The 17,393-nt window shown below is 35.7% G+C and overlaps 1 protein-coding gene, 1 non-coding gene and 1 pseudogene across 3 annotated transcripts; 1 reads left to right on the top strand and 2 right to left on the bottom strand.

Moving 5' to 3' along the window:
* Positions 1-147: 147 nt before the first annotated feature.
* Positions 148-8,063, bottom strand: LOC143560815 (sulfite oxidase-like; annotated as a pseudogene). Its single transcript, XR_013140189.1, has 11 exons — positions 7,938-8,063; positions 4,297-4,407; positions 4,141-4,203; positions 3,917-4,042; positions 3,705-3,823; positions 3,533-3,628; positions 2,642-2,752; positions 2,453-2,554; positions 2,290-2,337; positions 533-748; positions 148-458 (listed from the first exon to the last, which is right to left on the bottom strand). The product of XR_013140189.1 is annotated as a sulfite oxidase-like (transcript).
* A 298-nt stretch (positions 8,064-8,361) lies between these two features.
* Positions 8,362-8,442, top strand: TRNAL-AAG (transfer RNA leucine (anticodon AAG)). Its single transcript has one exon. It is a non-coding gene; the product is annotated as a tRNA-Leu (tRNA).
* A 777-nt stretch (positions 8,443-9,219) lies between these two features.
* Positions 9,220-11,612, bottom strand: LOC143560814 (protein transport protein Sec61 subunit gamma-like). The gene is made up of 3 exons (XM_077049032.1): positions 11,433-11,612; positions 11,246-11,363; positions 9,220-9,378 (listed from the first exon to the last, which is right to left on the bottom strand). The coding sequence occupies exons 1-2, from the start codon at positions 11,524-11,526 to the stop codon at positions 11,248-11,250; spliced, it is 210 nt and encodes a 69-aa protein (XP_076905147.1). The 5' UTR covers positions 11,527-11,612; the 3' UTR covers positions 9,220-9,378; positions 11,246-11,247.
* Positions 11,613-17,393: the final 5,781 nt, after the last annotated feature.

Raw genomic sequence — 17,393 nt, 5'->3', positions numbered from 1 at the left:
AAATTATCATAACTTGTAAAGTAGCACATTAAAAGGCAGCCTGATACTGACCCATATACAACCTCATGCATCAATGTCATGTGTCGTCTGATTGATTTTTAGGTCGACATATTATTACTCATTAAAAATGAAATAAGAGCATGCAACTTACGGAAAACTGAAATGATACATTACCATGGAACCTTTCAAATAATTTATGTTACAAGACGTCAAGACTCAACAATAAGCAAAAGAAAAAAAAAATTAAATCCAAAAGTACGTAAATGCAGAAAAAGTTGCAGGGATTATCATACAATTTATCATCCTGCTCGTATTATTGCATGCTCCCATATATGTATAGCTTACATATTCGAATGCCTAGCTTGCACATGAACACGATGCCACGATGTGTTCAAAATTCCTCTCAAGTTCCAAATGTCTTCAACCTTTTCGGGTTGTACATTTGCAGCTATGTCCACCTGTAGGTCGACATGCAAATAAATGAGTTAATAAGTCAACCATAATTATAGAGTTATAAACATGGATGACATACAGCTTTGGCAATTATCTCTGTATTTGTGTGTACATCCACCTCAGCTTCAAATAGTACCCATGCCCATTTATCACTTTTTTCATCATCTGCAATGTATTGAATGCCCGGTTTTAGGTATCTAAATGCCTCCTTCCAGGTTTTGCCCCCATCAGTGGATATATCAACTCGCTCGATTCCACGTCCACCTCCTGAAACAGCGTATCCTTTTACAGTTATCTGCACAAAATGTTTTAAAGAATCATTAATAATATGTGTTGTAAACATGATCAAAAAGCTAGGGGCCGCATGAAACCAAAATAACCGACCCATAACTGAAATTACCAACATTACCGAACCGATCCCAACTGAACTCAAACCTATCTGTTTTGTTATATGCTTTCTCAAAAATACAAATTTCCGGTTTTGCATGTACCTGTTCCCGAAAAAACCGACTCGAACCCATAGTAAATGGGTAGTCCAAAAAGTTTTAGACCCAAATGTATAATAATCAATTAATCATTAATTAAGAATATAAAATTTAGGCCCAAAGTTTCAGGCCCAATTCATTATTTTGGGCCATTTTTTCTGCTCAAAAAATTCAAGCCCAACTGGCAAAACCCAATAAATTAAAACAAAACCCATCGTGAACACCGACCAATCTAAGCATAAACTGACCCATGCACTCCCGTAACAAAGGACATTATTACAATAATATTCTAGTTAAAATGTGCTTCAAAAATTGACAACTTCAAACACGTTCACCGGTTTCCTTTTAGCCAAGTTTTTGTTGACTTCACTCGTTAAAGATTTAAAAAAAAAACAAAAACCTTGAACTGACCAGCTTGTAAGAACATGGATTAATATCACAACCAGTGGCGGACCCAGGATTTTTTGCCAATGGGGTCCCATATTTTCGGTGTTCAAATTTTTCGGGTCGATCGTTGTTCAGGTCGGGTCGAGGCGAAGAACATAATAAAAAACAATATCATAATAAAACTTTCTTTTCAATCATCACTACCTGAACGGGTCAAAATGGGTCGGGTTGACACATAAACACTTTGTTTTCCCTTTCTTAAACATTTTTGAGATAGAACCTAGATCCACCCTTTCATAAGCATGTGTTGAAAACCATTAACTTAAACTAGTGAAAAATAAAACTGATATTTTAAAGTGTTTGAATGTTTCTAAAGAAAACCATGCATAAAGTTGAAAACAATGATATGTATTTTAGAGGTGTTTGAATGTTTCCAAAGTTATTATTGCAACATTAGCAATCAAATGATTGATTAACACTAAAAATTAACACAAAAAACCAAAAACTGAGCCTTGTAAGACTTGAACCCATGACCTTTTAAAGATAAAACAAGGGACTTTCCACCAGACCACATCAACATTAATAGTATGGGTTCCAAGTATTAAATCTTATGGGGTCCTCAAAAAATTTAATATACCGCTTCTAATAAATTTTTAAAAAACATTGGTGTCCCGGGACCCCGATCCACACTATGTGGGTCCGCCCCTGATCACAACATATACTCACACATACTCATTTACATGGACGTATTCGTGACAACATACTTGATATGAAGGGTCAAATTTCAGTTAAGAAGAAAACCAAATCAATTCAAATCCGAACATCTCATCACTAAAATCATAAAATTACAAAAATCATTGCAAATTTTTGCCTAGAAGAGTTATAAATAAATGTATTATGAAATGTAACTAGATTCACAGAATCCAAAACACGCGGGTACTTTAAATAGACAAAACCTACTAACCTTTCCATTTCGCCCCACATTCACATCCTCCAAGGAGCATATTGCACTCTGCCAATAACCAACCCGCAAATGAAGTCGATATTAACTAACAATTTAACATAATAATTATATTCAAGCCCAGTCAAATAAATTCCTGTTAACCTAGAAAATGAGAAACAAGTACCTGAACAGGGAAATCCATTTGTGGCCTTCTTGTAGACCAGTCAATATTATCCCAATTTACTGTCGGTGGAAACATTTTGTAGTCTTTTTGCACAAAGAATCCCTGATAAGTATCAATACACTGCAGCCTTAGAAACAGGAACTCGAACATGTAAATTTTACAGATTAATAATAATATTGAAGATCTCACCTTGCAGTCTTGGGAGTCTATGTTGATGCTATCAAGCCACTTCACAGAACGGGCACCAATAACTCCCGGGACAACTACTCTCAGTGGATACCTGTGATCCCTGTTGAGAATCTTTTAACAGTTTCACAAACCAATAAGCAAAAGTGAAATCAACTGCTAAGCAGGAAGAAAGATTGTAAAGTTGTGATTACATGTTAATACTGAAGAGAGAATTGAAGGAAATGGAATGATAGGGGTTTGCATAAAACCGAAATAACTAGCACAAACAAAAGTACCCATTGTAATGTCACTCCCAGCAGTAAGCTATCAAAATAACCTGACCCAACCCAAAAACGATGGTTTGGCTTTAAGGTTTTTTCAAAAATCAAATTTACGTTTTGGTTTAGGTTTCGCATGTAACATAAAACAAGAATGGACCCATAAAACCAAACCGACTTTTTAACTGCACCGAACCCGTAAAAAACGAAAAACCCGCCTTTTTGTTATTGAATATGGATTATAACTTTTTTTTAATGTTAAGTAATTAATAATTGGTCTAACTCAAAACGTCCAAATGTGAATAATTAACTACTCCTTAATTTACAAAAAAATTTAGGACTAGTCCAATTTCATTGTTTTCAGACATTTTTGTTTCGGCCCAAAAATTTCAATCCCAAATGGCACAACCGAAAAAACAAATCAAACCCATTGTAAAAAACCGAAAGCCATAAAACGATGAAACTGAACGGGTTTCAGAACCCGAAAACTGAATTTTCAGGTTTTTTGGTTAGCTTGATCCCAAAACTGACTCATGCACACCCCTAACAGGAACATGATCAAGTACATATACATAAAGTTTGTATTAATAACAATTTTGCTACTTTAAATTTACGTAAAATCTCTCAATTATACCTCTCCATTCATCTCATAAGCAAGCAACACATCAGCTTCCGGATTTGTTGCCTGAATTAGTGGGATTGAAGCCTTATAAGGACCTCCTTTCTCCTCCTGTAATCAAGCAAGAAACATTAAAAAAAAGTATAAATTGTTAACAAAAATCCTTAATAGATAACAAAGTACAAACCTTACACCTGTCAACGCTCACAAACTCAACAAATTTTCCACCTGTCGGTGTCGTGTTGGTATAATTAGGTATACCGACAAGTTCAAGAACATCAGCAAGTTTTGCTCCACCCCAAATTGCTGACATGTGCACAACAAAGGGCAAAAAGGGTATTATTATTTCATTGCCAAATAGGTTAATGAATTAGTGGATAATGATTAAAGAAAACAAACCATTTCCTAAAGCAGCAACATCCCAACCAACTCCTCTTACAGTTCGGGTTTTACTCATTGCTCATTGCGGTTCGCCTATTACCAGCACACTGTAAAGTTGCAGTTACATTATATTTAGGCAGACTCCTGCAATTAATAAAAAAACAAAATGAACATTTAAAAAATTAAAATTTGTCATGAAAATTTCAAATAGAACAGAGAGTGTTTAACTATTTATTACTCACAGAATGTCTTTCATGAAAAGCTCTTTGGGTTTCTCGATTAGTCCCTTAACAGACACACAATATCTGTTTATTAAAACCATATAATAGCAGTCGGTTAATATAAACAATTTACATATAAAGATCAAGAAACATGTTTTAGGAGTCAGGACTCAGGACCTTTCTATATCATCAACAACAGGGTCCATGGCTTCTTTTGTAGAAGAAATGCGTAGGTGTCACATACGAAGAAACCAACGCTTGACGTGGTGGCTCGGCGTTGAAGGGCTCCTGTGCCAAATAATATTTATCAACTACAGAATTCATAATTTATATATATATATCAAAATTTGAGCTTTTTAAAACTTATATATATTAATACTAAGTTAGAAATCCGTTTATTACATTTACACGGTTGTATAAAAAAATTAAAAAGCTAGTAATGAAGATTTTTGAATTATAAAACCATAATTGACTATACTAATAATTTAATATATTTGAAGTCAAACATCTAACATAAATGCTAACAAAATCAGTATTAGGCGCCAATTAATCGGAAATTAGTGATCAACCGACACGATATTAGGTAATCGAAGCTAAAAATCGGTCATCAGTCAAATCCAGTAAAAAATTGGCTCATTTCAGTCAAACTTAGGTCAAAATAGATATACTCATTAATCCAATCCGACTAATAAGTTTGAAAAATTACGTATAAAAATACAATCCGATTAATCACTAGTTTGTACCACACCGCCGCACCTAGCGAGTTCTACAACACTGCATATGTTATGTTTAAATTAATAATATATTATTTATGTTTTATCACTAGACAGTTAGACAGTTAGTTATTTAGTATAGATACAGTTAGGGCATATATAAGCAACAGATTTTTTTTTAAAAAAAAACCCAAAACCGACTATTTTATATAATTTACTATAAAACGATTACAATAAAGTGGCAGGCAAACGGGCAACAAGCTGCGCCGCAACCCCCTTTTGAATAGCAAAGCCAATCCTGCTAAAAACGAAGCTTTGGGACCTAGAAGCTGAAGAGGTTCCGTGTACGACGCGCTGAACCCTACTAAAAAATTTCACAGCCTCTGGAGCCAGAAAACCAAATGTATCAAAGGCAAATGGTAGAAAGACATGTTGATTATCTAAACAAGCTTTCTCGTGTTTAACAACTTTGCCCGATTCAGCCTTCAACGCAGCCTGACCCATAACAAACCCACGGTCCCTGAGCCCAACAAGAGGAGACACTCCTGTAAGATCCACACCGGCGTGTTTCCCCCCTGCCCACCCAAACACAAGAATATCAGCCGGTCGTAAAGTAGACCTCCCTTCAAGAGGATCCGTGAGAAAGTTGACAGGCGCCTCCTTTTTAGCAGAAATCCCTGCCCGTTTAAGAACATCACACAGAACATCCCTAACCAAATCATGTCTGTATTAAAGCCAGGCAATTCTTTGCAATGCACCGCATGGTCACCAAAAGAATCCAAACAGACATTGCGACAAATTGGGCAAGGTTCATCCGTCGGGAACATAGGGATCATTAACCGGTACTTAAGGATAGCCCGATACTCCAAACCCGACATACGTTGGCCTAATCCTTCAATGGGTATGGCCGTTAGAAAATCCTGAGCCCGAGGAGCCCGAAGGCATTCAAACACCGCCTTTTGGCGAAGGGATAGATCAAACTTCACTTCTAAACTCTTGACGATTCCATTAAATAAGGCACTCGCCACAACATGTTGGGCTTTAGGGGGGGCGGTGTCCTTATTAGAGAACCCGCTAAGATCAAAATCTGGAAGTGAAGAACGTAAACGATCCATCGCACACCCATAATCAAAGTCCAACCCATAAATATCACAACCCCGAAGAATATGGTCTTGCAAACACCACGACTGTGCTCTCGAAACCACAGAAGCATATGTAGATACATCCTCGGCCGAACAGAGACCCAACCCCCCATAACGGGTCGGAAGTGATGCCAACCTCCATTGGAGATCCCCAAAGAACGGACCTCCACAAACCATGATGTCCTCAATCGCCCTTCGAAGACCATTGTCAAATATAGAAACAGCTTCCCCCACATACATAGGTTGGCACGTTCTCAAACCGAACAAAAGCTTGGCGACTCCCATACATGAGCGAAGCAAAAGAAGCTCGCATTGAGGATCCCGAAGTCTTGGGAGACAGCTCATCAGTTCCACAGCGCTAGATGCCCTTTTCATAGCCAAACTGCTGATAAACCCCGCATCCTGGCTTACAGCACCACCAAGGAGTTTCACGCCAAGCACCGGCCTTCCAATCCTGCAAGGGAACAACCCCTCCTGTGCCTTCACCACATTGCATGTTGGCCAAAATAACTCTGTTTTCTTAACGTTTAATTCAAGACCCAAACGAGGCCCCTCAGACCTGATAATATCTAATGCTTTGGCTACCTCTCTAGTATCCCCGATAATCGTGCCATCATCCAAGTACCAAGCATGAAAGAGAAGCTTGCATCGATCTCTGATTTGGTGAACAAGTGGGTGCAAAGCTAAGGCAAAAAGGAGAGGCCCAAGAAGGTCCCCCTGTTGAACCCCAGTGGTGGATTTAATGAAAGTATCACCCACATATAACCTAGCCGACTGCCCATATAAAAAATCCACCCAAAGAGAAATGGAAGGACATCGACTCCGGACCTCATGTAGAAGGGTCGTCCTATCTACTAAGTTGAAGGCATTGGAGAAATCAACAGTAAGCATAGCCAATGACCCATCCGAATGAAACTGATTTAGAAACCTGTTCGCGCTATGAAGCACGGCCTCTGCCCCACTGGGGACTCCCACCCCAAATTGAAAGTCACCGAGGTATTTAGCCATCTCCTTCTCGACACCCCTCATAGCCACCTTAGAGACCAACCGCCTCCAAATGGCCCCAACGGCAATAGGTCTAATCCCATTGTCCGGTTTAAGCAACGACGTAAGTGGGGCAGACGCAACAAACTCTGCCAACACCTCAGGACACCTTCCCCCCAAAAATAAATTAACCACCGCTGAGATAGCCTTGAGCAAACCATCCGCAATCAGAGACCCCTCTCCGCACAACGCATCTAAAATGTGTTGGGCTCGCAAACCGTCCCGCCCACACGAAGTCCCTTTAGGGAAAGACTTAATGCACCCAAGCACACTATCAACGTCCACGACAAGGGGAGACTCAGAAAGCAAGGAAGCAGGCATAATCGGAGGTGCCATGATGGGATGCTTAGACAACAAAGCGTTCAAAGTATCCTTACCGAAAGGTGCAACCCCTGAAGAGCATAATACCTTGACCGCAGAATGCCCATCCGCAACTTTTCGCAAACATTGTTTAACATTGGAGCCCAACCCGGCGTTGTCAGACTCGGGTACAAACGCATCACCACCTGGGGCATCTCCTAGGGGTTGGTTAAAAAGCGATATAAGGAGCTCAAAGAAACCGTCACGGTCACCCCAAGCGGATAGCGACCGTTGAAAAATTCGGCATTGCTCAGACTTTCTATTGCCAGACCTGCGTTGCTGACGATCAGAAGGTCTGAAAACTCGTAAGGTGCAACGTGGTAACAACAACAGTTTCACCCACGCCTCAACAGACTCTGGCATAGCCGCCACCTTACCCAGAGCACCCACTAAGGCTTGGGAAGCCATACGATAACTATGAGGAATGTTTTTAACAGTTCGTGATAAGATTCTTTAACAGATTTCGATACTGATAACTAGTAGGGTGATCAATTACATAACTATGAGCAATCAAAGCAACTGATTATGATATTTTGTAAATGAAATAGCAGCTTCTTGCCTTGGAGTTGATTTTGAGAGAAGGATGACGAGAAGGTTCTTCTGAATAATTAGACGGTGCTCTTATTCCTGGCATTTTTGAAGCTTTGCTTCACTCGATTGGATTATTATTATTATTATTATTCTGTGTGTGTGTGATAACTGATAAGATCAGGATGGTGAAGATGGCAATGAAGTGATGATGAACACAAAAAAACAAACAAACTGGGTGAAGTATCTTTTACGTGTTACGACGACAGGTTATTCATTATTGTGTAACTCACTATACTCATTGGACCACATAACTTTTTTTTATTAATAAAATGAATGGTGAGATGAGTGGCTGTTATGTAGTTTCAGCGTCACGTTAGAATTCAGATTAGATGGTCATTTTATAAATTTGTTTCTTTTATTTAATAAGATTCTTTGAACTGGTATAGTATAAAGTCGAGATGGCCGAGTTGGTCTAAGGCGCCAGATTAAGGTTCTGGTCCGAAAGGGCGTGGGTTCAAATCCCACTCTCGACAATTACTTTTTTTTTAACTTAATTGTCTTGTCCAATTGTTTTTATTTTACCATTCATTATTACCATTTTATTTAAGGTTCTATAAAATTGCATTGAAGACTAGTCAGTAGTAAAGGTCAGAGTTGTAAGTTGTAACCATGTAACAAGACAAGTTGCTCATGAGCTCTTTTTAGTTTTTAGATCAGCTTGCAAAAAGCTCAATCTACAGACCTTAAACGAGCTTGAGCTCAACTTGTTTACACTTTTAGTCAAAACAAATTCATGCTTAACTAGTTTTAAGTTTGTTTCTTTATACCGTTCTCGTTTGTAAATCATGAAGTTTGAGAATGACTCAGGGACTTGATAATGTTTTTAAGATTGTTGTTCAATTTAAACTCAATTCGAGAACTGGATCCAATCTATTTAACAGCTTCTAGTAAAGAAGTAAGTTTGAATAACTTGACAAACCAAGTTCCTTTACATCCCAAACTACGCATACATAAAACGAAATATTCCCCAAACTATCATATTCTACTCATCTTTGTGGTTGGTTTTACATACCAACATCCCAGAAGTCGAATATTTTCCAAAATTGTAGAACAGTCAAAATTTTGGCATACATATGCAAGAAATGTTGCATTCGGACACCTGCATCACATGCGCTTTTTACAACTAGCGACTTAAAAGAGAGAAATAATGCAATCAAACTGTGATTGAAAAGAAGCATGTAAAGCACTCAGCAAACGAACCAAATTTTAAACAATTCAGTAAAAAAAAACAGAGGAAGTAAAAACTAACATAAGTTCAACATTTAAGCATCAAATAAAAAAAATCCCATTCTACATAAACAGAAAACCAAAATAAGTTCCCTTAATACATCATACTTATGTTTCTAAACCATTCCATTTTGCACGCAGCTAGTTAGTGTCCCTCATCCATTCCTCGCCGATTGTATGATCTGACAAAGAAGCAAATAAAGGAAATGTTAATCAGAATTGTAAGACAAGTTCAGCATGTAGACTTCTTTAGCCGCAAACAAATGAACAGTCATCGACCAAACTACGAAAAGATACACAGTTGGTCTTAACATAAATAAACTCCAAATATCCTCAACATAAAACTTCAAATCACGTTATCGAGCACGATCTATCACATTCTATGTATAACCATGAGAACCAGTGAACTGAAAAACTCACAGGACCCATTAATACCCTTCTAATCAATGACATCATGCTAACCAATCAGGTAAACACAGTTGTCCACGGCTCCACGCTATCATTCTCATCATGAGATTCTACATACTAATTCTATATGGTCTATTCATATAATGAACAATGAAGACATACATGGTAAAAGACAAAAAACATGATTTAAATTCTTGGTTTAAAAAGTGCAACCTAAAGCCAACCCTCATCGCTTTTGGCCAATTGATGTGAAAGTTCAAAACCCACAGGTGAGGAGAGCGCCTTTCGTACGGGTACTTTTTATGCATCAAAATGCCGTACAACATGCCTTTTAAGTTGTACAATTTATACATTAAATCATATAGAATGCTTAGTTATAGCTAAAATTTGGGTAGAGAATACTAAAAACCTATGATACAAATAAAAACCTTGCGCTTCAGGTACAAAATGCACGCGAGTTAGTTTGAGACCTGTGCTCTCGCTTTTTTAAAACCAAAGATTTAATCTTCCCAAAAACATAACTCACATTCTCAATTATTCTAGCTCGAGTTATTAAGCTCAAATTCTACAATACCATGTACCTCTCTCTCTTGACACAGATGAATTGTGCTATTTGCCTTTCGTACACGGATGACGGGTACATGTAGATAATTTATACATTAAATCATATATAATGCTTAGTTATAGCTAAATTATGCTAAAACCTATGAAATATATATAAAAACCTTGTGTCTCACGCATGGTTGCTAAAGTCGCTAGGCGGACCCTAGGCGGTCGACTGGGGAGTTGGGAGTACTCGGCCTTAGTCGGTGAGTACTCGGCCTTAGTCGGAGAGTACTCGGGGATGGCTCACCGAGAACTCGGCCTAGGCGGGTATTACTCGGGGATTACAACCATGGTCTCACGTACGGAAAACATGCGCTTTTGTGCTGCGCAGTGTTGTTTGAGATGTGTTGCTCACGCTTTTTAAAACCAAGGATTTAATTTTTTCAAAAACATAATTCACATTCTCAATTATTCTAACCTTGAGTTATTAAGCTCAAATTCTACTATACCATGTAGATCTCTGTCTTGAGTTCTTGACACAGATGAATTGTGCTATTAATCTCATGGTAGAAACTAGTCAACTACTTAAGCATTATATCAAATTTAAAGTATGCAATATTCAATGCTAAAAAAACAAGCAAAGTAATTAACACAAACCACTTCAAACGCGTACATCAAAATCCACACTCAACAGCAATTAGGTGACAATCAATCATTACTAAATGCAAAAAGCTAAGCAATTAATGCGGCAAAATATCGGATATCAGTCAAGAACCGACATTCAAGATATCTCGGTCGGATATAGGTAATTTTAACACTAATAATTCAGTATATTCTCCTACCATTAACAAACTAAACTTTTGCAACTCGCAAAACACTAACAATCATAGCAAGTAGGAACTGATTAAGACATGAAACACTTACTATTTAACACTTACACTAAAAACTAAAAGTTAATTATTATGACTTAAAAGTTAAAACACTGATATCGCGAATATCAGTCAAATATTAGTCAATATCGCTGATATTATTGGTACCGATACTCTGACTGATATTTTACCAAGGGACCGAGCACATATAAGATACTGAATTCACCTCTAAACAGATCCGACGATGATGTTATTAATCGGAATGAAGATAAGCTTAACGAAGAAGCCTACGAATCCCATGACAACGAATCCAATGGCCGTACGAACAGCTACCTTGGAGAATTCTGTAGAAAGAAATTGTGAATCAGAATTGAGTCAGATGAATCAATTAAAAGTTGAAAATTAGGGTTTACCTTTGCGATCAGGCTTGTGGCATCGCTTGACTAGACGATAACTGTCCTTTGAGAACTCTCTCAGTGGCTCGAACACTGAATCTAAAGCATCCATTATTATTATTATTATTAGATCTGTAATGAGAATTAGGGATTTATTTGTATGCGGAAGAAACGATGACAATTGAGAACAGAGCAATGTGTTATTATTATTATAGCGTTGACAAAGGTAGTTCGCTACGGATTATTATTATTATTAAACAAAATCAAATATATTTTATTTTTATATGTGTTTGCTGGTATTTTTTTTCGTAATTGCTAATTTTTAATTATGAGACGTTATAAGTATTTGTTGATTTATATTTTGTTGTAATTATTATATTTTTTTATTTTACTGTTATAAGTATTTACTGGTATTTGTTGTTATTATCTTGCTCTTGATTTTGACTTTTTTGTTGTAATATTTAGGTTTTTTTCTTTGTTATTTCAAATCATTGATTCCGTAGATTGGTATTGTTTCTTACGTTCTTATTCTTTTTTTATAAATTAGTATTATATTCTACGTTCTCGTGTTAACATTAAAATGTACATGAACATTCCCATTATTATTATTATTATTATTATTATTATTATTATTATTATTTTAAAATGTACCCTTAATATTTTAGCTTGCGTATATATGATCCCTACATGTTTAATTTTTATTTTTGGATTTTCACAAACCGATAGGACCAAATTTTGTTGAGAACTGAATTCATCGGGTGTGTAATGGTGTTACTAAAAGGTGGGGATAAAAAAAGATGTTCAATTTCATGCACATTTGTATTGATTGAATTCATCGGGTGTGTAATGGTGTTAGTAAAAGGTGAGGAAAATGTTTAATTATATTGAGACTTAAATTCATCGGGCGTGTAAATGGTGATGGTTACCGGTACGTCAAGTAATTAGAAAGGGATTCACTTTTCATACAAAAAAACTTGCCTCAGGCTCATGACCGGCCGTACCCACCATGACCTAGAAGGGTAGTGCTCCACTCCCTAGGGTAATTATGTGATGAGTGGGCGTGAGCTAATTACCACATAGTCTTACATGAATTTTTTTTAAAGGAAGTAAAAGATATAAAAGTGTAACCGATATTCTATCTAGGGACAGTTACCTATGGATGGACTAACTCCCGAATGGAAATCTATCTTTAGATTTAACAAATGTGTATAATTGACTCCGCGTAAAGAATAATAACTAGGGCTTTATACGAAATGGAAGTATTACTCGAACTAAGTTTTACCATGATAATATTACTAAAGTCTAAGAAGAAACTTGTCGTTTGAGTGTGGGGGTGAGCAAAATCGGTACCAGTACCGTAATCGGTACCGATTTGGTACCGTCGGTACCGAAATCGGTACCAAAGGTTTAAGTTTATGGTACGGTATCGATACCGGTATTTCCCGATTTTTTACATTCTGTACCAGTAATCCCGGTACCGTACCGATACCGAACCGAATATTTCGAACCGGTACCAAGAATTAGTGTTTTTCGGGATCGGTATTTTCGGTACCGGTACGATACCGTGCTTAGAGTGTAGTCTACAAAAATTTGGGTTAGTTTAAGGGTGAATCCATAAACACGCTTAGTTAAACAAGTAGAGAACATATTTAGCTACAAAAAGTTGACTCGTTTTTTATACGTGCTAACGAAAATTGAGTGGGGTATTGTATGCCAAAACTAAAAACAATTAAATAAAATAATAAGTCGGGTGTGTATCTTCACTGCGTTATTTAAATCGAAAATGTCCTTGTAATTTAAACAATTTTTCTATCTAAACTTTTATAGTTTTCTTTTTAATAGCAGAAGCTATGCAGTTGATGCGGAAAAATATCGGATATCGGTCAAGGACTGATATTTGAGATATCGGTTATTTTAATATCATGTAAAATTCATATATATATATATATAGCAATTTAACACTAATAATTCAGTATGCTACCATTATCTAGCAAGTAAGAATTAATTAAGACTTAGAACACTAACATTGAACACTAAAAGTTGATAATTAAGACTTAAAACACTGATATCGGGAATATCAGTGATATATCGGTCAAATATTAGTCCAATATCAGTCAATATCATCGATACTATCTGTGTCGATATTTTGAACCGATATTCTGATTTATATATCGCCAAGGGACCGATAACCGAGATATCACTGATATATCGGTGGTATATTGGCTACATTGACTGTATAAGCCCACTCTGAAGTAGCCCACAAGCTTTAACATCCAACGTTTACTTCCAATTCCAATTCCAATTCCAACATCATCAACAATTTAATCACCCAATTAGTTATCAACCCATTAACAACACTTGAGTTTGAATTAATCTGAGTAATTTTAAGAAACTGCTAGCCCTCCGGTCCCACGAGTGGCATGCAACAGTTAGTTCCAAGTCTCAAACAGGATCAAAATGTTAACAGTTTTGGTTTAGACAATTTGGTTCGTTTCAAGTGTTTTTAACAACCTTATAGGGGTGAGTATACTTTAACCGTTAACCAAAATTAACTGATAACCAAGATTAACCGACAGTTATAGTTAAGGTTATTTGATTAACCGATTTATCGCCTATGGTTATGAACTTATGATATGTACTAATAAGCAAGTCAAAGTCAAAGATAACAAAAGTCAAATAAAGAGTTAACAACACGTTAGAAGTAACATCATAGTTGTTAAGAGTTGTTAATTGTGTATAAAAGCAATAGCGAATCAATTGTAATAGTTAGTGAAGAAATAATCATAGTTTCCCTCTTGTTCATTCTCTCAATTCAACCCTATTTACATCTCAAGAATCTGTTCTTCTTCTTAATTCTCTAAATAGTTAATCGGACTCGACCATCGTTTACTTGATTTTGAGTCCACTCAATTGTTAATTTGAAATCATATAAGATTATGGTTAAGGCCTTAAGGGTGTCTCATAATCGAACATTAATTGAACCGAACTGAAAAAAAGAATTAAGACATATTTACGTCAAGTTGAATCTATATCTATACTCTCTAATAAAAAGCTACAAGTTTTGTCACTTGTCACTCTCACATCAAACCTCACTTTTTTTAACAAATTTATAATAGTAAAATAATAGTTACCATTCTTATAACTTATGCTTCAAAATTTGTTAATTTAATATTTATTTCCTATTTTTTTTCAAACAATTGATATGTATAATCTCTTACTATAAAATTGTATTTAGACTATTGTACAATGACTGCATTAATAGTGTTTAACGGGTTTATTGTTTCTTGTATACTTATTATTTATTAAATATTGTTTTTCCAATAACTACCCGTGTAATATACGGGTCTCAAACTAGTATATGTATATATGACTGACTTTACATGGATCGGGTATGTGTATCATAACCCTGTTTGGCTGTTTATACTCTGTCTATAGTAAGCTTTCATTAAAAAGTTTTAGAATACGACCAAAACAAGAAGATGTGCTTGACATGCCATGTGCATGCTATGAAATTGCAATTAGTCGCTAGTTATTCAAATTAAAGTTTGTATTAAATGATTATTGAAAGTATGGTAGCAGGATATTCCATGGTAGGAATTTGTTACATTTTCATCCATTTTTCTTTAATTTTTTTTATTAATAAAGCTAAAAACAAGATTTTAGGGTCATTTAGTTGTGCATCAATCTTCGGTTGGTTAATTAACCAAAATTAACCTTAATCAAACCATAATCAAGGAGCACTTAACTCCACCACGTAGACAAGAAGAGTGCATAACACCACCACATAACGGGCTCAAAGAGGCGCTAAAACGCCAAATGTAAACTAAAATTACCCATCTTATCACATTTTACAGACCACAACACATCTAAATAAAAGATGAAACAATTACTCCACGTGTTGTCATCACCTTTTTTTAAACCGTTCACCCCAACTATAATACATAGCCTAAAATTACCTATTCCAAACCAAGAATTTTATGAAAAAAATCTAGAGCATGTCACAATTTAATAATAGGTCTTGCTACTAGTTAGTAGTTACACCCCTACAAGGCTACAAGTCACAATCATTTATTTACTTTTTTTTAACTTTATTTTTTTTAACTACAACTTTGTTTATGTTAAAAAAAATAGTGTAAATTTATCTCGTCATAACATACGGATTTAAAGCAACTAGTTGTGCTAAAATTATTTGAGAAATATAAAAAACAAAACATGACTTGTACGTCCTGTTCTTGAGTTTTTAACTAAGGAAAGAAAAGGAAAGGGGAGAGAATGATAAGAAAGAGAAGGGAAGGGTAGGAAATTTTTTTTAATTGGGTGTGTTCTTGAGTTGAAAGAAAATTAAAGGAAAGGAAAGGATAACTATGTTCTTAAGTTGGATGGAAAGAAAAGGAAAATAACACTTTTACAATTTTACCCCTCATCCTTAATAAGCAATTGTCTCCAAAAACAAACACATTTTAATAAGTAATCGTCTCCAAAAAATAACCAACTACTTTTAACAAGAAATGCAACCAACTAGTTCCAAAAAAGTTCAACTCGGTTTCCAAAAAAAAACATGTTTAATCAAAAGTTTCAAAAAAAGTTTCAAATCTCATGCTCATGTTCCCATCATTCTACGTAACATATTCACCCGCTTGTTAAGAGGACAACCAAAAGGAGCCCGTGCTTTTTCCGGACGCTCAAACAAAAAAAGATACGCATCGAAGATTTCCTCCTCTGACACTATGCCCATAATCTCCAACTCTTTGTAGATTTCCTTCTCTGAGTAAACACGTGCACGAGAACCTTCCATTACCTTGCATAAATCCTAAAATAGTAACAAACAACATGTATTAAGCAACGAAATCATGGTCGTTTTAGTTACTGCAAGGTTTAATTCACCACAGTAGGAGCAAAAGTACAACCTAAAGTCCCAAATTTAAACTTCAGGTCTATCAAGGAAAACCTATTTAAAGAGTACTCAGTACTTGCAAGTTGCAATACAACCCAAACCTGGATATTATATCTCACACATTTTTGCTACCAACACATTCAACATCCACATCAGTAATATTGACTTTAGAAAACTAAATACATATGCGTATGGATATTTATACAATTGAACTAAAATACTAAATACTAAATACATATTTGCTACCAACACATTCAACATCCACATCAGACTTATGCCTGTAATAAGAGCTACCACTAGACAAACCAAATGAACGACAGCTAAATGGTGTCGTCTCACCGCAAAAAATAGGTTATCGTCCATTATACAAACAAGATCAAAACATGTTTCGGTATAACATATTTCTATGTAACCCATTATAAGATGATAAAATAACCAACAAAAACAAGTAAAAACCGTTTTAATCACCTAAAATCGTTCAAAACTATGATAAACATGCATAAAAAATAGTAACATCGTCTCAAGACTCTGGTTTTTTATGGCAATTGTAGAGTGGAGGACCGGGGGTTTGAAAACTCAACATGGACATGTGAGTTTTTACTAATTAGTTTTGTTGCTTGCTTTACAATTCATGGTGTTTGGAACTTGAAAGTGTGTGATTTAAACTTCTAATAATTCACTTTTTATGTCTCTGGTTCATATGTGACTTTAAGAACAAACTAAGAATATGAAGACAACTACTGGTATTTGAGAAATTGCTTTTGGCTGTTATTCACAAATTAGTTGGCGTATACTTTTTTAGTTTCATTTGTCACTCACAAGTATTGGCTTTTGTAAAATCTACATGTTCTAAAAAGCCAAAAATATATTTTTCTATTATCAGTACTGTATAATTTTGTTGGTGTTCTTGTAGTTTATTTTCACTCACAAGTAATGGTACTCTGTTGTTATGTTAAAATTTTCCTTGCTATTTTACCAACAAAAAATACATCTAAAGAGTTCAACATCAGGTTGTTAACTTTCAGCAAAAATAAAAACTTTCAACAAAAAGTCATCAATTACAAAGGGAACACATAAGTGGGCAT

This window comes from Bidens hawaiensis, unplaced genomic scaffold (assembly GCF_021521415.1).
Source record: "Bidens hawaiensis isolate Kalapana, Puna unplaced genomic scaffold, B.hawaiensis_p1.1 tig00020455_1, whole genome shotgun sequence".
In the NCBI taxonomy this organism is placed as follows: Eukaryota; Viridiplantae; Streptophyta; class Magnoliopsida; order Asterales; family Asteraceae; genus Bidens; species Bidens hawaiensis.
Note: the sequence above shows the minus strand (reverse complement) of the source record. Positions and strands in the feature narration are given on the sequence as shown.

Excerpts from the sequence above, each read along its gene's own strand:
- LOC143560814 (XM_077049032.1), bottom strand. The coding sequence starts at position 11,526 with ATGGATGCTTTAGATTCAGTGTTCGAGCCACTGAGAGAGTTCTCAAAG. Across the intron at positions 11,364-11,432 it reads CCACAAGCCTGATCGCAAAG|AATTCTCCAAGGTAGCTGTT; the intron begins GTAAACCCTAAT and ends TTCTTTCTACAG.